The sequence below is a fragment of the Sprattus sprattus genome (assembly GCF_963457725.1).
Source record: "Sprattus sprattus genome assembly, chromosome: 14".
NCBI lineage: Eukaryota > Metazoa > Chordata > Actinopteri > Clupeiformes > Clupeidae > Sprattus > Sprattus sprattus.
In genome coordinates, this window is record NC_137912.1 from 13,330,611 (window position 1) to 13,355,610 (window position 25,000).

At 45.7% G+C, this 25,000-nt stretch overlaps 1 protein-coding gene across 1 annotated transcript in view; it reads right to left on the reverse strand.

The window, feature by feature from the left end:
• grm8a (glutamate receptor, metabotropic 8a) overlaps nucleotides 1-25,000 on the reverse strand; it is a gene marked incomplete at both ends in the record, with an annotated part of 132,345 nt that overhangs the window by 5,291 nt on the left and 102,054 nt on the right. The window contains 2 exons of the mRNA XM_080851033.1: nucleotides 8,636-9,571; nucleotides 11,575-11,714. Of these exons, the coding sequence (XP_080707159.1) occupies nucleotides 8,636-9,571; nucleotides 11,575-11,714 (1,076 nt within the window). The remainder of the gene's footprint in view (nucleotides 1-8,635; nucleotides 9,572-11,574; nucleotides 11,715-25,000) is intronic.

Consider the following 25,000-nt stretch of genomic DNA (forward strand, 5'->3'; position numbering starts at 1 on the left):
AGAAACATGGAAGCACATCATCAGGTCCGACTGGCGGTTAAACTAATACATTCAGTAGGAGGGAGGCTGGGAGGGGGGTGGTGCTGCGCTACATCCAAAATGCGAAGTGCATTGTATCTTATTCAGCAGATGTATGACACAATATAGCCAATATTCTCTCTGGTCTGTTGAGTCTCTTTCATCCCGCACGCATCTTCTTTTTTTTGGCGGCCTCCACCAAAGTCACAGAGAATAGCCGATTAGCTGTGCTTGACTGACCCAGCCTTTCTCGCTTTGTACAAACTTGTCTGTGGAAAGTCAATACGGCACATTTTCCTATTACCACCATCCACAACTATCACTTACGCTTGGGCTATATTTTCCCTAGGCAGACAGTTCGCCTCGGGACACCGGCTGAAGGAACACCCCCGCTAATGTGGTCAGTACCCCTAGGAGGCAAGTGGATGGTAACTGCTAAAAGCTACTTTATCATTATACTGCTAGAAACAAAAGTGGAGGATTGAGTACTGTGTTAAAAACAAGTTACGTTCAAAAATAAACACAACAAATGAATAACTTCACTAGAAAATGAGAATTTACCAAGAAAAAGTAGGTATGTTTTTTTTTTTTTGTCAAATATTAACTATTCTATTAGTTGTTGTTCTTTGTTTGTTGCCCTATTAAAAAAAATGGGTAGAGAAACCTGTGAACTAGCTTTTGGTTTGATTCAAAAGTCTATACAACAATGTATATGTGTAACTTGTATGTATAACTTTTCTTCAAAACACAGATATGAACATAAACTTAGATAGAGCAGTACAAAGCTTTTGTTAATAATAAACACTTAATTTGTTTTATTGTTGTTGTTTAAAAGTATTTACAAAATAACAATATAACAATATAACAATATGTTTGTGTGTGTGTGTGTGTGTGTGTGTGTGTGTGTGTGTGTGTGTGTGTGTGTGTGTATGTGTGCGTGTGTGTCTGTGGAGTGGCTTGTTTGTTGCAACAGATGCAAATGAGCAGAGCACAGGTGCGCATGAAAGAGACAACAAGGGTCTGAGTTTATCTCTGAGAGGCTGATGTATATGAACACCCCTCTGTGATAAGGGGGCCTGAGTTTATCTCTAGGAGCTTGATGTATATGGACACCCCTCTGGGGTAAATCGCTACTCCATCACACGCCCATTACCGCGGCGCTCCGAGCCAAGTGCAGACACCCGAGCAGTGCCATTTTTCAAGTGCTCTCCAAAAAGCCCCTGTATCGAGCAAAGGATCATTGTCTTGAGGGGCACTCCGCCTTGACAATCCATTCACTCTCTACCCCGCACCGGACCCCCATTCCGCGGAGCATCAGACCGAGCTTTCCCGACATCCGAGTATCCGCGCTCTCCAAAACAAACTCGCATTACGCTCACTCACATACACGAAAAAAAAAAAGACAATGGTGTAATCAACTCGATCGCACAGCAGGCAAATAGCAATTATTGCGCTACTTGTTGAAACACCCACTGACTCGACAAATGCGCTTGCATGTCTTGAATCAAAGACCACAGAAACTTAATACACACTCAGACACTTTCATACTCCCCCCTCTTTCTTTCTCTCTACCCCCTTCTCTCTCTCACACTCACACACACACACACACACACAGAAACACACACACACACCCACACACACACGCAGACAAACACTCTCTCTTGCTCAAAGAACACAAGCCTAACATGTAGCATTAACAATGCCGACTGGTCTACGTGTTTGTTTTCTGGGCGGGGGGTGGAAAAACAACAAATCCCTCAGCTCCTTCAGTGGTCTCTGGGAGATGTTGCACTGCACTGAGCTTTTCATCGCAGACGCGCTCCCTGCATTACATATGCCACCTAACCTGAATAGAGCCATGCGGCGCGGCAGTGTGGGGGCACCTACGCAACCAGAGTAATGGGCTTTAATAAAATCTTCAGTCCTGTTGCTCAATATTGCATTACTACATCACGCCGCATGCTGCAACGAGCTGTGACAGGAGAGCAAATGTGTCGGTGGAAAACAAAAAAATAAGCGTGTATCACACAGATGCGAGCGAGCACACATACACACACAGATACAGATACACCCACACAAACACAGATACAGATATACACAGACACAGATACAGATATACCCTGGCATACACACAGATACAGATACACATTCACACCCACACAGATACATACACAGACACACACACACATACAGAAACACACAGACACCATGCGTTAGGATGTGCTCCAGTTCCAGAAAACCCAACAGCTCTAATTCGACATGTGAGCTGAGCTGTGTTCTGTGCCACCCCCTGATCCTCCAGCTTCGCCTCAGTCATTTGGCATTCTAACGCTTGTGTGCCTTTCCTAATTAGTTCTAAAGTCCTTGAAAAGAGACGGAGGGAAAAAAATACATATCTTTTGAGACTGCGTATTCCTGACATTCTCTTCCTCCTCCTCTCTCTTTCTCTCTCTCTCTCTCTCTTTCTTTCAACACCTCAAGCTTGCAAAGCTCACACCGACAACAATCTGGATTCACCTTCTCCTTCTCACTTGTGGAGGATAATCATTCATGTCATTTTATATTCGGCCATAGACCAGAGCATGGTGTTAGAGAGACTGGTAGGCACTGCTGCTCCCACACTCTAGCTTTCTTCAAAGTGTTACAGTTCACCTCAGAAAATGGTACCATGTCAAGAAAAGTGCTGACAAATTGTGAACTAAATTGAAAAAAAAACAGCATCCCCTGCACAACAAGTGCAAGTAAAAACACACACACACACACACACACACACACACACAGAATCGTACTAATGTAAGCAACTCTTCAGTGAATTTGAAACATCAGTATCCTTCTTCCAGTGTCATATCCTGTCATGTTAGTGGGTCACACACACTTCAGAGGACTGCGGAGGCAGGACACGGGGCCAACCCCCATGGTGAAGATTCCGTTTATAGGCCAACTGTGCAAAATATAGCCCCTCATAATTAAATCATGTTGATTTTAAATGGGGAGGGGGCTGGGGGGTAGTGTGAAATGATGCAGAACTAAAAATCATAATCGGATTTGTAATGCTGAAAGAAGCTCTTTAAAGTGTTTTCTTTAACTTGACAGAGTGGTTTACTTTCACGTCACTGTGTAGTGAGTCCGCAAAGCTGATTTCCACTGACTCCTGGAACATTCCATACTAAAGATGCATTGCCTTTTATCCTACATCTCATTGCTAAATGTTGCTGATCCCTGATTTGAATGGGCCAAAAGAACTAGGAGTAAGAGCCTCAATGTCAGGGCAGTTTCTAGAAAAGCGCTTCACATAGGAACCCATCTGTTTCCCTTCTTAGGGGGCTAAACAGGCAAAACCGGCTGAGCAATTAGCAGCTAAATCACTCTCAGGTGCACTTCAAAGGAGCGGACACGGAAAACATTACCAGCCATGGCTTTCCAAAATTACACACATCACGCTGTCACAAATGCCCCTCACTTACATATACACACAGACACCCACACACACACACACACACACGCGTGCGCTGGAGAACAACCTGCGTAGCAGTTCACCTGTTTGTGTCAGCAGGTGCTGGGTTCTGGCTGCTGAGGGCGTTACACAGGTGCTCACGGATACCAAAAAGACTGACTGCTGTGGGCGGGTGGGGGTGGGGGTGGGAGGGAGACACTGGCATGACATGAAAGTGAGGAACCCGTCACCCGTCACCTGACAAACATCAAACACACGAGCAGCGCACACACTGGAAATCTGTTTTGACAGTGTGAAAATAGAATTTTTTTCTTTCCACTAAAGGCAGGGATAATACCCATTGCACAAGATGCAAACAGAACACACACACACACACACACACACACACACACACACACACACACACACACACACACACACACACACACACACACACACACACACACACACACACAGACACACATGTTCCATTTTGAGTTTGTCTCCAGCCAAGTGCCATGAATTGCGAATGGTGAAAAGGGAGGCGAAGCAGAACCCACACGTTTGCTCGCCGCCTTCTCCTGATTTCCGCTTGTCACTGAATGCCGTTGTCATAGCACCATCGTTCCCACGGCAAATGTTTTCGTTTTTGTGCAAAGCCCCATGGAGAGCCCTTCAATGGCAATTTTCATCTAAAGACATATGATGTTTCCTTTGCCTGGGATCTCACTAAAAATATGTATACTGATTAAAGTAAAGAGGTACCGAAAGGGTTAGAGAAAAAAATGTTGCTGGATGGAATAAAAAAAAAATCTTAATGCAGAAGTGACAGTAAATTAAATATTCCCCATCTGCATCTTCTGGATTAAACGAATGCCTTGACATGAAAGTCCAATCATTTGGACCCTGTGATATAAGTGCTACTCAAGGGCTCAGCCCCATGACTGATGTGTCATAGCGTACATGAATTGAATGCAGATGAAAAGGTGTGAATAGCCACACAGGCCACAGGGAGGAGGGGCAACTCATCCAGGCTGACACAGTGCCATCAGTAGTCTTGGCCCTCTTGTGAAAATCGGCATTGAATAAGCCGGTGTGTTTCAATGATGATTCTTCTTTGTTGAGCGCTGTGTGTCTGGGCAAACATGTCTTTATGCGTGTGTGTGTGTGTGTGTGTGTGTGAGAGAGAGAGAGAGATACTATGTGTGTGTATGTGAGAGCGACAGAGAGTGAGCATGTTTGTGTGTGTGAATATTAGCTGAAGACAAAATACACTAATGATATCTAAAGAGAAGCTGGCACAGCTGAGACCTACAAATCTTGTGTGTGCGCATGTGTGTGTGTGTGTGTGTGTGTGTGTGTGTGTGTGTGTGTGTGTGTGTGTGTGTGTGTGTGTGTCTGTGTGTCTGTGTGTCTGTGTGTCTGTGTGTGTGTGCTGCACTTGGCTTTTCCATGCTTATTTTTTGTGTTTATAATATTGTTTTTCCCAGGGAGAGAGAGAGAAAAAAAAAGAAAGAAAATACAAGATCTGGCCTGTAATCTTGGCAGGGAATGGCACAGTCTTGTATTTAGGGTAGCGTCTGAAGTAAGAAAAAAAGCAGCACACTTGACCCTGCTTTCAGCGATGCGACCTATCAGAATCGGCAAACCGCCGTCTGCCTGTTTTTTTCAAGTTCTGGCTCTCTGTCTCCTGCCGGTTGAAGCCATTTGTAGCGTCAGTGGCAAAGGCATCCGCAGCAGCGGTGGCGGCAGCAGCAGGAGTGGCTGCCACCACGGCCATCACTTCAGATTGCCCAAGATTAATGGCAGCAGCTCGTGGATGGCTAAGGACCTGGGCGGTCACTCTCCCCGCAGGCTAAAGCACCTGCCATGAATCCATCAGCGGGAGATGAACAATATTGAATGCCACGTTCGGCGTGACAGGCAGGGAGGAGGGGGGATGGTGGGGAGTGAGCACCTCGCTCGTGTGGAGCGTGACTGAGTGCTCGGCACGGGGGGAAGTGTGCCACGCATGCAACTGGTCATGGCCGCCACCAGATGCACTCCCTCTGGGGCGAGGGATGGAAAAGAAAGAGTAGTGTGGGAGCGATAGAGAGAAAGAGAGAAAGGGGAAGCGGAGGAAGAGGGAGTAAGGAGGTGTGACAGACTCTGGGAATAGGAATAGAGTGAAGAGGAGAGAGAGAGAGAGAGAAAAATAAAGGGGAAAAGATACATGTGAAGTGACGAGTAAGCATCAAATTCAGGATAGGAGAAAGAGAGGAATGGGGAGAACAAATGAAAATGATGAAAACAAAATGAGCAATGACACACAGAACAAGGACAGATAAAAAAGAAAGATGAGCAGGAAAGGTACCATCAATTGGACAAGGAAGAGGGGGGGGGGGGGGGGGGGTAGGATGGGCAATTTGGGCACACCGAAAAGGTCCTATAAGGACATAATTGTGGTACAGTCCCAATACATCTCTCCGGTTTTAAATCGCAAAGCCTCGCTCTTCATCATGGTGCTCCCCCAGCATTCTCATAATTACCCACACTGGAGTGCCTGAAACCACCATTTTCACCTAACCCACGGTAGCACACAGAGAGCCGCCTTCAAAGCCATATCATTTACAATTATGTAGAGTGACTGCGTAACAAAGCGTCTGACTGGTTTCCTCTTACCTGTTTTACATTAACAATTCCCTCTGGAGCACCTTAGGGGAAAAAGCTTATTTGCAGACGGATTCCATTTTGATCACTACGCTGTGGGCGGGGAGCGCATATTACAGAGGGGGAGTCTGACCCTGAGCAGGTGTTGTCAGTGGGCAGTCGGAGAGGCTGGAGCGGTGGCCCAGTCATCTTAAAGAAACCTGCTAAGTCAGGCCACGTGCATAATTTGTTGAGCAAGTGGGACGAACGTCTGACTCAGCCACTATAGAAGGAGAAAAGGGCCATGGGTAAAATCTGTTTTGTTTTTTTTTCATCCGGGGGCTGATTGACCAGCCGGATGGACACCTTATGGTGTCATTGATTTCCCACAGAGGAAGCCCCCCCCAACACACACATTCAGAGTCCTCAATCGGCACATTAACATTCTAAACAGCTCAGTCGGATCGAACTTGTCAAAGCGCATATAACAAGGCGCAGGAGAACACATCAGACAGGAGAACACGTCAGACACACAGGCGTTTCACTTAAACATCTGCAGTCTCTCACATCAATCGAGGGCTCAATCACACCGTATCCGTGCTAACGCTAAGGAGTTGAGCGAACAGATAAGGGGAGCACCTACAACCATGTTCGAGAAAAGCTCTGTTTTGCCATAGCTGAGATTAAAGCAAGGGAATCCACTGGGATCCGCAGGGTAGACGGTTGTGTGATCTGTGAGGAGAAACCCAAGCTGAAGCTTTTTTTTTCATCTTTTGCAGTATGTAGATTTGCTTCAGTGAGTTCTTTTGCAATCACCTAACATCATGTTTTTGAGCAGAGGGGCCTTACTTCCAATGAGAGAAGACTCGTCTGGTATGCAAAGCAGGCTCCACAACAAAGACACACACACACACACACACACACACACACACACACACACACACACACACACACACACACACACACACACACACACACACAGGCATACAGGCAAAGCTGCATTTACAGCCAGGTTTTTGATTTTAGTTAATTTGTTTGTTTACATGCATTATTGTCAGCCTCTTAATGCGCTCGCACATTTAGACGAGTTTACTCACCAATAAGAATCTCTCACAGTCTCCGCGATATAGTCATACAATTGCAATTCGCAGCGAAAGTGAATCAGTTGATGACTTGCTTTTACACCATTTTCCCCCTTCTCTAGTGACACAGCTATGTTTTCATGAAATAATTCATGCAGTGATTTTCTCATTATGGCCAGTAATGACAGAAAACAACACCACGCTGTTCCCAGAGACTCCCAATCATTCCTCATGGTGACTGAAAACACAGCGTTGTGTTTGCTCAACGCGTAATTGGTATATCCATAAGTGTCTCTCTCTTACTCTCTCCATCTTTCTCCCTCTTGTCTGTGAAAAGGTACTGTCTGCACGTTGTGGTCGTGAAGATGGCTAATGATGTCGGGCCAGTTGGCTGGCTTAATGAGGTCTCGTCTTAAGGAGGTGGAGGCGGCAGGAGAGGGTGGGTGGGTGGGGGATGGGAGGGGTGGCGGAAGAGGGAGGGCAAGGGGGCTGAGGAGGAGGAGGAGGAGGGTGGAGGCTTGAGATAGAGGAGTCAAGTGAAAGAGCTCATTAAACTCCTCTGTTGTCTGTTTGGATCCCAGCAGCTGAAATTTCACAGCCAAGCTCATCCAGCGGCAGAGACATATAGGGCAGACATATAAGCCTAGAGATATAGGGCTAGAGATATAGGGCTAGGGATATAGGGCAGACATATAGGGGAGGATCAGCACTGCCATTTGCCATTTGCCATTTGTCATGTGTAATCTACTCACACTGCTAAACTAAGCAGACCTACTGGTCTTTCAAGGGCTTTTCAATCATCTTTTCTCCTTACAGTCGCTTTGAGACAACCTTTCCTCAAGGAATCAAGGCCATTGTCTAGGACACTCTAAGATAATACCATAGTTCAGATAGCATTTCTGGACACCTGCTGAATAATAAAGAGTCAATAACTCTATGACTCATGGGAAAATCCATACTTTAAGTAGTTTCATGAGAGCTACCATTGTAAGTGGAACCAGGGTGAATGCATGGCCCAGCACAGGAAAACACTGGAAGACAACTGTGCTTGTGCCACACAAAGGGCTAATGTTAGTGAGTAGTAAGCAAACAGTTTAATTATTTCTTTCCACAGTATTATTGTTAGTCCAAATCTTCCTTGCTGTGTATGTGTACCACACTAATGCACCCATATGCAAACAACTACCCAAATTTTGCCAAACTATCTTGAAATTATCCTTCAAAAATATCCTAATCCCTCAAACAATACAATTTGTCTATGTGTAATGCTATTGGCATACTGATGAAAAGCACAATCAGTTGAGGGCGGTTTGGCAGCTTCCTGGAAATGCTGGTTTTTGCCCTCCATCCAGGCTTTAAACCCAACCATAAAGCCTATTGATCCAAAAAACAATCATACGCTACTCTGAATCAATCATAAACTTTTACGATCGAACACAGAGGAAAACATTTGGGGGTTGGGGGGGGGGCTTACCCTTTCTGCTGACTGTGCTGTTCCGAAGAAGATGGGTATAAAAGCTAGCCATATGATGCAGGTAGTGTACATAGTAAATCCAATGGGCTTGGCCTCGTTGAAGGTCTCTGGCACGCCCCGCGTCTTGATGGCGTAAACAGTGCATGTGACCATCAACAGGATGCTGTAGCCCAGGGAGCAGATGAGGGACAGGTCCGAGATGTCGCACTTGAGCACGCCGCGGGCGTTAGTCGGGTCCTGTGTGCGCTGCTCGTCAAAGTCCACGACAATGTGCGGCGGGTCGTTGCCAAACCACACCAGAACGCCGAACAGCTGCACGGAGATGAGGCTGAAGGTGATGACTAGCTGCGAGGCCGGGCTGATGAAGCGCGGCGCCGTCACCGACTTCTTGCCCTGTTCGAAGATGCGATGGATGCGGTTGGTCTTGGTGAGCAGCGCGGCGTAGCTGAAGCACATGCCCAGGCCCAGGAAGATGCGGCGGAACGAGCACACGGCCACGTCGGGCGCGGCGATCATCAGGAACGTGATGGAGTAGCACAGGAAGATACCTGTCAGCAGCACGTAGCTCATCTCGCGGCCGGAGGCGCGCACGATGGGCGTGTCGTTGTAGCGCACGAAGGTCACGATGGCGAAGGTGGTGGCCATGATGCCCAGGACGGACACGAAGACGGGCACCACGGCCCAGGGCGAGTGCCACTCGAGCTTGATGATGGGGATGGCTTGGCAGCCGGTGCGGTTGGCGTCGGGCCGCTGCTCGTACGGGCACACCTCGCACGTCAGCTCGCTGGCCTGGTAGTGGTAGCCCTCGCAGCGCTCGCAGTGCCAGCAGCACGGCACACCCTTCACAATCTTCTTGCGCTCGCCCGTCCTGCAAGGGGCGCTGCAGATGGACAGCGGAATCAAGGGGTCACGCGTCCGCCAGTGCATGACATCCACCTGGACATAGAGACAGCAGAGAGACAGAGAGACAGAGCGAGAGAGAGAGAGAACAAGAGAGATCAAGACAGAGGATTGAGAAAACCAGAGCAACATTAAAGGTCAGCAGAACAGATGCAGTTCAAGGTCAAGTGAAAGTGAACATAAAAGACGTTATGGGAAAGACTGTGAGAGAGAAAGAAAGAGAGAGAGGAACAGTAAAAAATAAAAAAAACAATACCTCCTACTAAGCAGCCTAAGCCAGAGAAACTGGCATGTCTACTCTTTTAATGCAATTACTAGTGACACACAGCCTTTGGTAGGCCCTGGTAGACTGGCAGTGAATACAGGAAGCTGTTACCTGCAGAAGACCAGATGAGGGATATCACTGAAAGCATTTAGCCAAGCCAGCATTCTGAGCTATTTGTCCAAGCGCTTACAGGCACGTCTCAGATGGAGGCTGGGCCATTGGAGAGAATCATATCTGACAGAAATAGAGCAGCTGCACTGTGTGTGCGATTGAATACTATTGAAAGTTTTGACATCATGAAAGATGTTGGGGATGCATTTTCGTGTCCTACTTATGCAATCTAGTGCTGAATAAACAAAACTAAAAAAAAAAAACTTTTCTGGTGAAATTATGATCGTGAAAGGCATTGTGAGGCAGGAATAGAAAATATTTTTTTGCAAATGAAGAGGCATTAAATGAGAGGAATAAATTGTAATTGACTACGCTGGCAGATCCACCCACAATGGTGTTCTGTCTTTGGCCTGTCCATGTGGAAGTATGAGAAAAACAGACTCAATTAGGAGGGTGTATAGATCTACTTTAATTACTGGAAGCAAACCCGAAAAACTTCCAAATGAACATCCAGGCTAATGCGACTTATCATATTAAACATTATCTGCAAATAAGCAAATGAAAATGTGGCCCAATCCCAAAAGTAATCCCCAGGGAATAGAACATAGCCATGTTCGAGAGAGAAGAGAGGGGAAAAAAACACATTAGATGACCATGCGTAATTAATTAGGCTTTATTTATGTCACTCGTAATCCCACACAAACACTTCTAATGGGACCAAGCAGGCGTGAAGAGGGAAAAAGGCGCCAGCTGAAGTCTCTGCAGCACTGTACCAAAGCTAACGCTAACACTAGTCTTCCCCTCCTCTTTCCCCACTCTTAGCAGACGTGTAAACCACTGAACCCGAGCCAAAAAACATAGCTGTCATTCTCCTTGGGTGTTAACGGATTTTAAACGATTAGAGTTTAGTGCAAGCCGTGCGAATTTGGAAGAATTGGAGCACGCGACTACTAGACGAAACTTCTTGGATAACATCTGGGGTGGCTGAGTGCCTACTTCCTCCACACACCTGTGCGATGACCATTGGGGAACAACAGCAACAACTACAACAACAACAACACAGCTTGTAGCGTTCTCTCCTGTGCTTTCCCTGAAAAGAGAGAAACAGCGTGGCTCCTAATGGACCCGCTCACCCCTCTCACCCCCACCCCTCACACGCACACACCACCAGCATTTTATTTCTCGGTCTGTCACACTTCTCTCTCCTACAAATGTAATTTCTCTCCCTCTCTCTTCTTCTCTCTCTTTCCTTCCATTTCCCACCCTCCCATTCCATCCCTCTCTCTCGTCCTTTTCCATTTCTCTTTTTCTCACTCTCTATTTTACTTGTTTGCCCACACTGAAATTTTTGGCCATGGAAATTTTGCTCATTTAGGAATCCATTAGTTTTTGTTTTTCAGTCAGGCATAAAAGCATTAAGCTCCTATTAGTCTCCTCATCTTTCATCCTTCCAGCTAATGAAGCCCTCTGTGTATTTCCCATCAGCATAATTACCAGCAAGGTGGGTATCCTCTGCCGGAAAAATCCTAACGCTGGCAAAATATTCACCTGCTTTCACTGTTCTGTGAGTAAAGGCCTCTGGGAGTCTATAATGATTCATTTGACAAGGAATAAATGAGGGATGAGCATTGTTATTTTTTACGATTGTCACTCCTGGCCTTACGTCCAAGTGCAGTTTGTTGGACCAGTGGCCGATGACTTTGTACTCGGCAGTGGACCTGTTGTTCATCTGGTACTGGAAGATGTCATAGCGTCCAGGCGCGTCCCCATTTTCGTTGAAAACGACGGGAGTCCCAGCAGTCCCTGGAAGGAGAGAGAGCGAGAGAGATAGGGAGAGAAAGAGGGAGAGAAGGAAGAGGCATACTGTTACTCCCGTACTAGAGTTTGCTGCTAGAGGAGTTAACTCCGACCAAACTCTAATTGTTCGTTATGGCTTTAGTGATTCCAGGAGCTGTCAACAATGCAGAGGAGAAGAAACGGCTAATTTTCTCATCAGTTCCCCAGTTTTCCATCACCAGTGGGGGTATGTGTTACAGTGTAACACTTTGAGTGTGTGTATGCATGTGTGTGTATGTGTGTTTGAGTGTACGACACTGTGAGTGTGGGTGTGTGTATGTGTGTGTGTGTGTGTGTGTGTGTGTGTGTGTGTATGTGAGTGTATGACACTGTATCAGCGTGTGTGGGTGTGTGTTTGAGTGTATGACACTGTGAGTGTGTGTGTGTGTGTGTGTGTGTGTTTGTGTGTATATGTGAGTGTATGACACTGTATCAGCGTGTGTGGGTGTGTGTTTGTGTGTATGCATTGTGTGTGTGTGTGTGTGTGTGCATATATACACCCTGAGCATCAAGCTCTCTGATGCTCACTCCACAGCGCTCGCCTCTACCTGTCGCAGGAGTCTGATAGCCTGGCTCAGGTGTCACAGGTATAAATAATGCATCCATGCAGCCGGCTGAGGGAGTGCAGAAAGAGAGAGAGAAGGAGAGAGGGAGAGTGGGAGAATTACTGCATCGTCGGAGGTGTAATCTACACAGCCTCCGCAGGCAGCTAGAGCCTTACAGATGGTTCTCCCTCACTCGCTCTCCCTTCCTCTCTCCCCCCGCCGATTATGCTAAACGCACTGCGCCCTCTCCTGCCGCCTCCCACTTATACTGCACTCCAAACGGATATTTCAGGATGGGACGGGGGTGGTGGTGGTGGGGGACTGGGGGGGGGGGGGGATCTGGGACATCAAAGGAAGAGAGTAATTACAAATACGCATTTTAAGCAAGGGTGCGGTGCACGACTGAAATTCCTGTGTAGGCCTATTCATCACCGGGAGCGTTGGGCCCTGCCACATCAGATGGCGAGGATAAGGAGTCACCGAGAGGGTAGGAGAGACCGAACGAAAGTGAAAGAGTGAGGAGAGAGAGTGAGAGTGAAAGTGCGTGTGGATGGAGGAAAGGCAGAGTGAGAGGAGTATAGTAGACACAGAAGACTGCAGCATGTGTTTGCCTGTCACAGTATCTATTCACGCCAGTCTTACTACAGTCTGCTGGAGATGTGACGCTACCGGACAGCACTCTCCACTCCCTGCGTCCACTGGTAATGAATGAACAGGGAGCACACGAGCAAACCCCATTACACCAAACCCCTTAATCTGTGGCAGGGAAGTCGGCTGCAAATTAAAACTCGGATATAAAAAAAAATTTAAAAAATGAAACGCTTTCTATCGTTTTACCGGCTTAGCTTGCCCGGACACCCCCCTTACAGACGGCACACACAGGTGTTAATTAGAAAAGACAGGGAGGCTTGTCACCATTATCCACAGCTTAGGGCATGGCTATGCACCGCACGACACAACACTCCACATTTCTTCTTTTTAAATTTTTCCGCAAGCGTAATCTCCCAGCTCGCCGTGCTCAAGACTGGGCTGGGAATGATGTCAATTTAGGGGCATTCGATCAAATTTTAATTAAAAGCATGGGGAGAAAATGTGCTAATATAACACCAGCGTAAATTGCTGGGGAGGGTCATGGAGAGTTTTCAGAGGTCCCTGTCTTCAAATACATCCCAGGCAGGATGAAGAACACATTGGTGAAGATACTAAGCTCATTTGTGCTCCCAGGAACAACTGGGTGATGCCTCGAGCGCCTGAGTATGCAGGTGAATGTGTGGCTCGAGGGCTCGAGAGCACTTCCCCTCTCACAAGAGCTGCAGTGGACAAAGAAGCGTCCTAATGGGCTAGCAAGTGCCTCTGCACTCTCCTGGCCCTTACAATTATGTGCATCACAAGACCTCATGGATGTGGCACGGACAGAGCTGGAGTTCTGCCCTACACCGAATGAAAGTCTGCTGCATTTGTTGGTTTGGCACCAGTTTGGTCTCATTACAATCTAATCAAACCCACTGCTGACAGTTGGGCTAGTGCAGCTATATATTTCATTTACTTTTCCAGCTGCTCTGCTGATTCTCAAGCCGTGATGAAACAGTGTATGAATACTCAAGAAATACTTGATTGAAGGAGTCCAAAATTAGTTTTAATTAGTTTAATTCATATCATTTCAAATTCATTGATCAGATGATTTTATCCAAAGTCTTGTGGTCTCCCTCGGAATCAAACCCACGATCTTGGTGATGCTATCGCCTTATTCTACCCATTGCTTTACCAGTTGAGCCTCAGGAACACTATATCTAGCGGCACATGAGAAACTGAATGATGAACAGATGATTATCATCACCTACAGAATCCGAAGTCAATGAAAACTTTTTTTGCATCTGGTCACTTTTTTTTTTTCTTGCCTTCAAACTACCTCGCTCCCTCTCCCTCCTCAACCAGACTCGGTGAAAAGAGACAAGCTGAAGAGAAAATGAGAGCTATTGATGCCTAACGAGGGGACCGAATAGCTGGCATCTCCTCATCCCTGCTCATCCTACTTTGTGCCTCGTGAGAACATGACTTACAAATTGGCTGCTCAGATGGATCTCTGAGGAAATGAATAGCCGCACAGAGTCCTTGCTCCTGTCAAATTAGTGTTGACGCACTTCCCGACTGACGCTCGAACACACTTTGACTCTCAGGTCCCTTGAAGGAGAGTGCAAACACACACTCACACACACACCTGGCCAGCAACTGATATGTACGGGTGAGTGAGCGGTCAATACCGGATGTATTAAGATATCGACACGCGGATTTGGCACCATCTCGCCTCACCAGGCATGGCCTGAAGGTTGGATCTAAGATTTGCCCTCGGCTTGCCTTTCATCTTCCTGGAGCTGGAAATGTTCCCATCTTATAAATGCCTAACTCCGTTGTATAACTCTTGATGGTCGTGGAGAGTGTAAGGCTACGGAATGGAACAGAAAGTTTTACACATCAAAAGAAACCAAACAAGCAGCCTACTTGCGAATCACTTACCATTGAAGAGGCTCATTCATTTATTGAACCACGAAACAAGGCTCTCTATTTTCTTTCTCTCTCTCTCTCTCTTTCGCTCTCTCTCATGAGCGATAATGTAATTTAATCAAATCACTTAGCATACAAATTCCTCCTAATAGCCTGATAGTGTTCAACAACTAACAGTTCAAAAGGCCAATAACATCTATCCAGGTGTGTACGAGAACCGTAGACAAATGAGAGTCAGACTTAGATCGATTCTGAAGAACAGGCTGACGAATGATCCTTCTACACTCTGCTCAGCCGCCCTCTGCCTGGGCCATTTAGAGTTGGGTGGGCCCCTTCTGTGCGGTTGGTGTGCTGTGAAACTGAACTCTGAGGTTACTAATATCCCGCTAAGAGACGGGGATGACACTGGCATAGGAGATCAACAGTGCAGTAGCTGCCAACAGCTCCTCTCCAGGGCTCTAGCACTGCAGCAAAATAAAGCTGTTTCCAAAGTCTTGAATTTCGAAACCAACTGTAGGCAACAAAATAAAAAAAATAATAAATAAATAAATACCTCATGCATCTGCTGGTGATATTTTGACAGATTGTTACAATGACAGCAGTGCTGATGAGATAAACAAAACGTGCAGTTTTCAGTGGAAACCCTGCATATCAGTATGGGAAGCATTCTCTCCGGAATATACAAACAGTTCCAAGGCACAAAAGAATAACTGTGTCTAAATCGAACTACAAACAGGGCCCTATCTTACTACTTTACAGCTCTGTTCTGACTGGCCAAGAGCATTTCCATGGACCTTCAATTAATCTTCTACATTTCGCCTCCTAAAGCTGCCACATCTAGCTTCACAGTTGAAGTGAACCTCGTAACGATGCTGTTGCTGAACCTGAAATCAAACTTAATGATCAGGTGCGCCAACAAACCCCCCTCGTACGCGCTCCCCTTACTGTTCCACAAATTAGGTCCATACATTGCTGCCTAAAATCACTAAGCTCCATTGCATCAGCATAGCTGTCAGCAGTAATGACCAACCTGTCGTGAACACATGGTACATAGTTTATCAGGCATAACATACACACGTACACACACAACCCTTATTAGGTTTTGGCAGTTACCGGCTAGCAGAACACCCTATTTCCTTATGGAACTGTATGCCACAAAGGATTTTTTCTTAGATGGACATGTGTTGGCTTTTACTTTTATCCTTCAAAGAGTTTTTTTTTGTATTTGTTTTGTTTTTTTGAGGGGGGGTGGGGCAGTGGGGGATGGAGAAGTGTGTATGTGTGTCTCCCAGTGTTGGTGATTTCATTCAAAGCTTTGCCCACGTTTAGACTAAGGGAGCTGAGCCGCTCATTATCTGTGCTTTCCTGCCTGGCAGCTCTGTGAAGCCGGTGTGGCCCCCAGCGGTCCAGCACCACTGGCTTCATTAGAGCCTGTCAGAGCCGCGCAGCCATCAGGCAGGAGGAGAGGCGAGGCCAGGCGGGGAGCAGCAGCACGCAGTCATGATGCAACCAGATGATGGAGACAAATGCTGTTGTTGTTTTTTTTATTTGGGTGGAGGTTCCAAAAAAGGTGAGGTGAGGTGAGGTCGACCGAGGTTCTTGCAAGGGTCACTCTAATCTCGACTCCACTTCCAAGCCCTCCTTCACTCCTCACTGGAAAAAACAAAAATACCTATTCTTGTTTCTTCACCCCTGTCACCCATCTCAACGGAGACAGAGGTGCATCCTCTAACCACATTGTTAGTGTGCATATAATGAGCAAGCAACGGCCAGGACTCAAAACCAGGAGGCAGGATGCTCACCAGCACCCGACGGCCAGCATCCTCTGTTCTTTCACTTAAGCAGATGTCAAGCTGCAGAGATGCTGTTATGCTGAACACAAGTCAAGACATGGTGAGGAAGAAAAACACTGCCTAAATAAATGTTGGTATAGATTCTAACACCTTCCTTTTTGTCTCCTGAGTGTCGGAGGACTGTCTGTATTTATTCGACTGCTATTCAGGTGTGTGAATATTCTTTCCCCATGCAATCACGAGCAACAAACCTAGACAGGTCCCAGATCAGAAACACTTTCCTTTCCACTGACAAAACAAGCCAGTGAGGCATGTGCAGTCCTGGCCAGGGAGCTTAATGTCCTATTACATCAACCCAATAGCAGGCTCCATCGCAAAGAAGAAAGAAAGTGCTGGAATGATTACATCCGGACACAGAAGTGGTGACAGTGCCGCTGCTAAACTTTCAGTTTATTGAACTTATCACAAAGGTATCGATTTTTTTGGGTACTTCCCTGCGTGGGTGAGAGTAATGGTGGAAGGGAATGTGTCGCTGCACAAAACATCCTGCAGCAAATGACCCACCCGTTAAGGTTAAAGCATTCAAGTACTCAACATTTAACGGAAGAAAAAAAGCTAGGTAGGGAAAAGCATTACCTAACAAAAAGCTTTGTATATTTTAGCTGCCTGGAATAATGCACATGAGACTGCAAGAAGCTAGAACCAAACAGGGAGAGTTAATTTTCTTCAGAGAAAAGGTCTGTCCTGGCTTGTTGCCTTGGTGATTGTCAACAATTGTTTGTGGAAATAAGCAGTGCCCCACTTGTAGGCGAATATCAATTTGTAGGTGCATAATCAAAAATTCCCAGTGATTACATTTAGCAGACTCTACTATTCCATTTGCATTGTCAACAAGGACTTTTAACCTGTTTTTGTATTTTCGAGCACAAAACACACAGCATTAATATCTCAAGTGTCTCTCTCCGCCCCTCTCTCCTCCCTTTTCATCAGTCGTTCTCTCCGTCCATCTCCTGCCACTAATCTAAAAATAAGCAGGAATGTAGGAACTTGCTGGAGCGAATGTAATTGCCGCTGAGTTGGCGATTAGCCCTTGGCGGCAGACTGCACGCTGCATGGCACTGGACGCCAACTTTCAAATCAGCCTGATTCACTGCATCCACCTCCACTGCACCCGCCTCCCGAACAACATGCAAACGCACACAGCATACACACACACGCACACACACACACAGCATACACGCACACACACACAGCATACACACACACACACACACAAACACACAGCATACACGCACACACACACAGCATACGCACACACACGTTTAGACCTATGTACTCACACACACCCACACACACATGTATACACTTACACACGTAATTTGCATGCAGTAACCTAACATACTGTATAATGCACATGCATGTAGAAGCATGCATCCACACACACACAAACACACATGCACGCATACATACATAAACACATATAAATTGATAGCCTTAAACATGACACATGTATAAATTGATAGCCTTAAACACGACACATGTTCCATTCCTCCGATACCAGTCCTTCCTTTTCCTGCTCGCTCTTCTTTCTTCCTTTCATGTGGTCCGTCAGTCACGGCCATTACACACTCACCAGCCAGTGCCTTCTCTCTTTTCTACTTTCTTTCTTCTTTCTACATTGGTTTCTTTCTACACACGTGTATGTATGTGTGTGTGTGTGTATGTATGTGTATGTGAGTGTATGTGTGTGTGGGTCTGTGTGGGTCTGTGTGGGTGTGGAGGGGGGGGGGGGGGGGGCTTACTGGCACCCGGTCACACTGCGGTGTAGCGCCCTGTTGCCGGGTGATGAGCCGTAATCAGTGTCCTGGCATCGGTGGCTCTTCACAGTGCTCATCAGTGGTCACAGTAAGAAGGAGATGGAGAGACAGAGGAAGAAGGGGGGGGGGTCCTGATTGTGGCAGATGTGATCGCGCCAGTAAAACTGGCCCCCCAAATGGTACCACGGCTCTGTCTGTGGGGCCTTGGCTTGCAGGCTCAAAGCACTATGCTCATCTGCCGTTAACTCTGATGAGCTGAGATTTTAAAGATGGATGAAACCAGAACAGAATGCATAGAGTGTGTTTGCCGATTACCTTAGCAGTGGCATCCAAATGGACAAGCTGATTGTTGGAGCAGACCCCCTTTAAAACATCAGGTGCGATTGTGTGTGTGTGTGTGTGTGTGTGTGTGTGTGTGTGTGTGTGTGTGTGTGTGTGTGTGTGCACTCTCCTTCAAGGGAACTGTGTGTGTGTGTGTGCAGGTGCATTTCCTTTGTGTTTTGTTTTTGTTAAGCAACTAAAGTTACAATCATATTTTAAAGTAATGTTTGCGTGCTGAAAGAGTGTTGTCATTCTATGCACAGCGCATATGCATGTGTTTGTGCGTGTGTTAACGTGTGTGTTTGTGTGTGTGTGTGTGTGTGTGTGTGAGCATGTGTAAAGTTCACAAGGTGAAAACATAAATTAGAAGGAGGCTTGAGCCCTGTTGTTAGTCCAAGGGTTGCACGCACAGGGCATAAGAGTGCCCACTCAGAAGGCCACAGTGACATGATTTACAACACATCCAACTACGGTAGCACAACTCCCCCAGCATATCCACAGTGGCTATTCAACACGTTGACCACGCCATAACACACCTCAGGAATGCCAAGCTCCTTCACACACAAAGCTCAAGTGGAAAGTTTTTCACCGTGTAGGCAGCGATTTTTCTCTTTCTTTCTTCCTTCATTGTTTATGTTCACTTCCTATCCATCGCTCTTGCTCAGCAGGCAAGAGAATCAAGGACTTTGACGAGCTATTTGAAAAGACAGACACCTTGGAGAGCTGCAAAAGCGATGACGAATACAGTAGGTGTGTGGATGGGGGGGGATGAGCAAGCGGCGGCACATTTTGTAAAGAGGCATTCAGCCGCCACTCGGAACATTTCGCAGAATTCCACCACAAAGGCCAAGCACTTTCCATCGGCCGACCGTCACGCAGCCATGACACAAGGCGGCCCAGCACGTGGCCCCCAGCCCTCGGCTGCCATGCCGCCTCACGCCGACCATAATTTGCCATAATATTGAATGGCGGCTAAGAGCTTTTCGGAACGCCGGAATCATATTTTTTTTTTGGAAGATGGCTTGATGGCTTTCCCCCAGCGTAATGGAAAGTCACTAGAGCAAATGGCTCCGCGGAGTGCACCTTCAAAACGAAAAAAAATCTCTATGGTCAAACAGAACAGCAAATGGCACTGGTTTCCAGTCGTCGCGACGCAGTAGCCCCAAGTGTTGGTTGCCCGCAAGAGAGTGGGGTTCAAGTTGAAGTGAGATCATGCAGTCAGATGTGTATAGCAACGGCTCTACTCTACTGTTTCTGCCTCTGACGGAGGGATTTGACAAAGGATAGGTTATTTTCCATTGGCACTGATTGGAAGAGTTTCTGCCCCATGGGTATAATGACACTGATTTCGTACAGGTGAAAAATAAATGGTGTAAATCATATGAGAACAATTTATTAATTTGGGATTCATTCCTGACCTGGGCCAACATCTATTCTTCACAATGCTCTATGGCAATCAATCTTTTTTTATAGGGAGACCTATATGAATATTTAATTTTCCATGTTTTATAAAACAGACATCCAATTTTGATCTCTGTATCTGTATCTGTATTCATCATTATCTATTTTCTCAATCCCTTTCCCTTGCTATGTGAAATGTTGCTCTGTCTCTGATTTTATCTGCATTGCAGCTGTATAATGTTTGCCTTTGTGTGGTTTTGTGTGTGCATGTGTGTGAATGTGTGTGTGTGTGGTTTGCTTGTGTGCCTGAGGAGCCAGCCCTGACAGCTGTGTGTTTTGTGTGTGTGTGTGTGTGTGTGTGTGTGTGTGTGTGTGTGTGTGTTCCATCAGCAGCAGTTTCTGCTTGGCTTGGCTCTGTGAGTCGATCGCTGCACAGGTGCCGGGGTCGGGCCCAGGTGGGCCAGCTCACACTGCTGAGAAAGGTCAGAGCCGCACGACAGGCCGCCCAAAGGGGAGCATCAGGAAGAGGACCAAGATCGTTACGGAGCACCCTGGCTCGGCCAGAGTTTTCCCAGGATGCTCCAGAGGCCAGGGCCAAATTAAGGGAAACACAGGGAAGCTTTTACTCCGCCAACACAAAAGGCTCCTAATTGATTTTTTTGAATTCATCAGTGAGAGCATGGAGAGGCTTTAAGAATGGGTTTGATCGGTATAGATCTGCGGTACTGGCACACACTCAAACAACTATCCACTTTAACGCAACACACACTCACATACAGACACAGACACACACGCATAGAAAGAGTTCAATATTTCCCCTTTTGGTTGCTGATAGGAAGAATTCTAATAATGAGCAGGGGAGTTCTGTGCTGTTTGGCCCACTAGGGACAGGCAGCAAGGACCTCCAACTTTTAATAAGAACGTTTCTTTCTTTCTCTCTCTGTCAAGCACAAGCCAGAGAGCAGGCCTGCAGACATATTGAACACACGCCGAATCACAAGTCCCCAATGCTGTTTCTCCCCAAATGCTTTTTTTTGTTTTATGGCAATGAAGCTGAAGTCACCAGGCCAAAATCGATAGGGACATAGCATGCGGTCTATAAAGTGGTCGTTTCAGAGACATTATGCCAGGAGGGACGCGCCAACGCTTGAAAACCTAAACGTCATCAATTAAAGGACTGCTTCTACTCACCAACGGGTGTTAGTTTACTACTAGTCTCCATTCTCACCCCTGTGGCTTGCAATACTACAAGACTTGTCCTTGTCTTTCTCTGTCTACCTGTCTCTCTATCTGTCTCTCTGTCTGTCTGTCAGTCTGTCTGACGGACTCTCTCTCACCCATCACTGACATCAAAACAGGTCAAAAGGCTAAGAAGCAACCACTATCTGACTAAAGATTGCAGAGAGCGTCAGATTCCATGAATTGACCAACAATCACACAGCTAACTGGCTCCACTCACAGGTGCAGAAGCAAGACATTTGTTATCCATCGTGTAACACGGCATGGGAAACTGGCAGATAGCTAGTGAGTCAAGTTTTTGAAAATGAAGACAAATGCTGGAGAAATGTCTCCAGCTCAAAGAGGGGGAAAAATGAATACATGAAATAATGTGTTTTTAATCGTCTGGCATGCCACATCTTCCTTCTCCAAACAGACATAATCGCTCAATGGCAATTATGCAAATCACACAACTCGGAGGCAAACATAAGCAGCCAATAATAAATGACTGGAGCATCAATTAAATAAATAAACAACAGGACAAGGAGTAACGCGGAGCTAATAATGAAATGAAATGTCTACTGTGGTTTTAGAGAACCAATATAAATGGTTCCCTGTCATCAAAACCTTGAGGGGCGGTAAGGAATGGCTGCCCTTTCTACGTAGGTAGTCTCAGAAGACACAACAAATGTCAAAACAAACAAAATATGAATGCAATCTCCCCTCAGGTGACCTGACCACACGTACAGAAACAGAAAGCCCATCATATGTTTGCTCTTTTCAAGACACTAATTAGCATTAGCCGTAGCCTTAACATTGCGTTGTTTGTGGTCTTTGCATGTCTGCCATTTTTACCTGATACTGTTATTTTTCTACTTTGACATTCGAGTGGAGGTCATATTACACAACAAGACATGAAATATCATATGATATTAAAGTATTGGTTAGAGGGAGTTACATGCTCATCTGGGACAAATAAATAAAATGTAGAGGGCTAGTGGAGTCTGCTCTGCCCTTTCTGTGAGGCTGCCCATATATAATGCTCTGGAACATTCTAAATAAATAACTTCTACATGACATGGCTGGCTGTGATGGGAATTTCTGATGCCACAACATGGCGTCCCGTGACGCAGATATGCGGGCATATGTCCCATTTAGAACAATGAACTCTTTATGAACTTGAAAAAGATTTTTTTGTTTCAACCCTGTAACAAGTGACATTATGTCTGTATTTCCCTGTGCCTGTTATGTGTGTATTGACCCTGTGCCGGTTAACTTGAATGTTGTCTCTTTAAAGAGTGAATTTATGGCTGTCTAAAAGTGTTTGGTGAGTGCACGCACCGGCATTATGTTGATATGTTTGTAAATGCCACTTGTTAAAACAAGTCTCGAGGCAGGAGACTGACTATATGTGAGACCTGGGTGGTGTGACTACAGTCATTTGTTTATTTTCTGGCGCTAGAAAGATCAAGCAAAAGGATTAAACTAACATTCTAGCTGGCTGTAGTTTCTGTAAGGGAAGCGCTCCCCCACACCACAGGGCGATTATGCTGGTATTTTTTGAGAAAGCTGGTTATGGCCCAGGCTGCGTAATATTTGTGCCTGTTTCGTTTAAATTATTGTGTTTGTACAGTATACAATTTGATTTCTGTTCAGTTCTGATCATTTCATCTCCTGTCTAAGGAGAATTTACGTTCACAGTAGTACAATGCATTTATTGTTTACCCTGTTCTTACCTGTGTAGGTGGTTCTACCAGAAGAGGAAGAGTTCATTTCAGAAGTGTGGCCTCAACAGATCTCAGCTGGGTGAGATATCTGTTATAGTTTTGGTTTGATTATTGTCTTTAGTTTGGCATCAACTTTTGTTTTGACCTCATGTCAATGTTCATTTTCTTTTTTTGCATATACATTTGAACATTCCACTGTACATATATTGACACAGGTGGATTTTGACTGGAGGCAATAGAACTTGCTCCTCTTCGCAATAACCACCTGTACGCCTACTTGTTTAACAAAAAAAAAAAAAGGGCAGTGGTGGATACTGTTTCACCTTCGGTAGCAGCAGTGGGAACCAGTGACCAGCAAATATATAGCGGAGCAATCAGTGCCAAGAGGAGAAGAGAGGGCGGTTTCGGACAAATTTGAAATACAGAATAAGGGGGCTAGTGCCAGAGCTTTTGTAAGGGACCAGGGCCTAGAACCATGCAGAACTGGCTATCCTGACTCAGGGCTGGGAGGAGTAGCCATTTTCAGCAGGGAAGCTGAGGAAGTCCAAGGCTATATGCTGGTGTAGCAAGGAGTAGGCTATCAGGAGCTGTGCTCCCATCACCATCAAAAAGAGTGTCTGAACGCTTTTAGGACTAGTTTGGTGTTTCCCGTGATTTAGACCAGATTTTTACAGCAGGGCGATAGTGTTGACTGACCTGACGTGAAAGAATGCATCCAACAAGGCAGTTTGGAAGAAGCCTGTGAGCACTTGAATGCGAGCATGTGTCGGGCCCTGACCTGACGTTTGTGAAACAGACTGATGCCTCTGAGGTTGGTCCTGGGGCTGTGTCGCTCGAACTTCAACTTTTGTTTTGCCCCTCATATCATTGTTAATTTTCCTTTTTCTGTACATACATTTGAACATTTCACCATAAATATATTGCACAGGTAACGCTATGCTTACCAACCCCCAGTGGGCTCCTTTGTTTATAAAAAGAGCAACAGTCACAGATGCACAAATGAATAAAGCTCCAGTCTATATTTCTGACAACTGTGAGGTCAATCGTGTTGTTTGCGTGGGCACACACACATGTGACTGGGTGTATTAAGGTGGGTGGAGGTCAACATGAGGGTATGGTATAATTCCATTTTAAATCACTTTTAACTTCCCAGGGACTGAAACAGGAAGACAGCTATTAGCTAAATCTGACTCAAATAACCGGAATAAACTAAACAAACAAAATGTGTATTTAGTATTATATGGGTTCTACGGCATGGCATTTTTCAGTATGCTAAAATTTCAGCTACAGGTACAAAGTTTTCACATCTCTTAATTAAAATGTTGGCCTAATAGTGAATATTTTCAAGGACAGAAGATTAATGAGACACCTGCTAAGAGTGATTCAGAGAATGACTCATTCTTCTCCACTTTTCTTAAACTGACTGAATATGGCCAATACTGCTTAGTAATTCTCTGTAGTGGTGGAGTTGTGTGAATACAACTTTCTGCAGCTATTGGACTGTAGGCAACGTCGTTCAGTTTGTAAAATAACATGGATAGGTGTCCATAGAGCATGACTAATTAGATGGTCGGGAACTTTGATGGATGCAGCACTGTGTTAAGGAAGAGGAGGGAAAAAACATCATTAATCAAAATGGCATTGAATTTCCTGAAAGTAAATACACAAAGGACCTGTTGCAGATCACTGTAGCATTAAATGTAACCCAGTGGGGAAAGGAAAGGCAATAGAGAGGTAATAGGTTGGAAGAAATAGAAAGTGACTTTATAAACATGCAAACACACACACACACATGGACATGTCCACACACACACAGGCAGACATTCATAAATACATATATACACACACTCACACACAGACACACTCACACATGCCCTTTTTACCCACAAAATTACTATATAATGAAACAAACTGATTGATAATAAACAA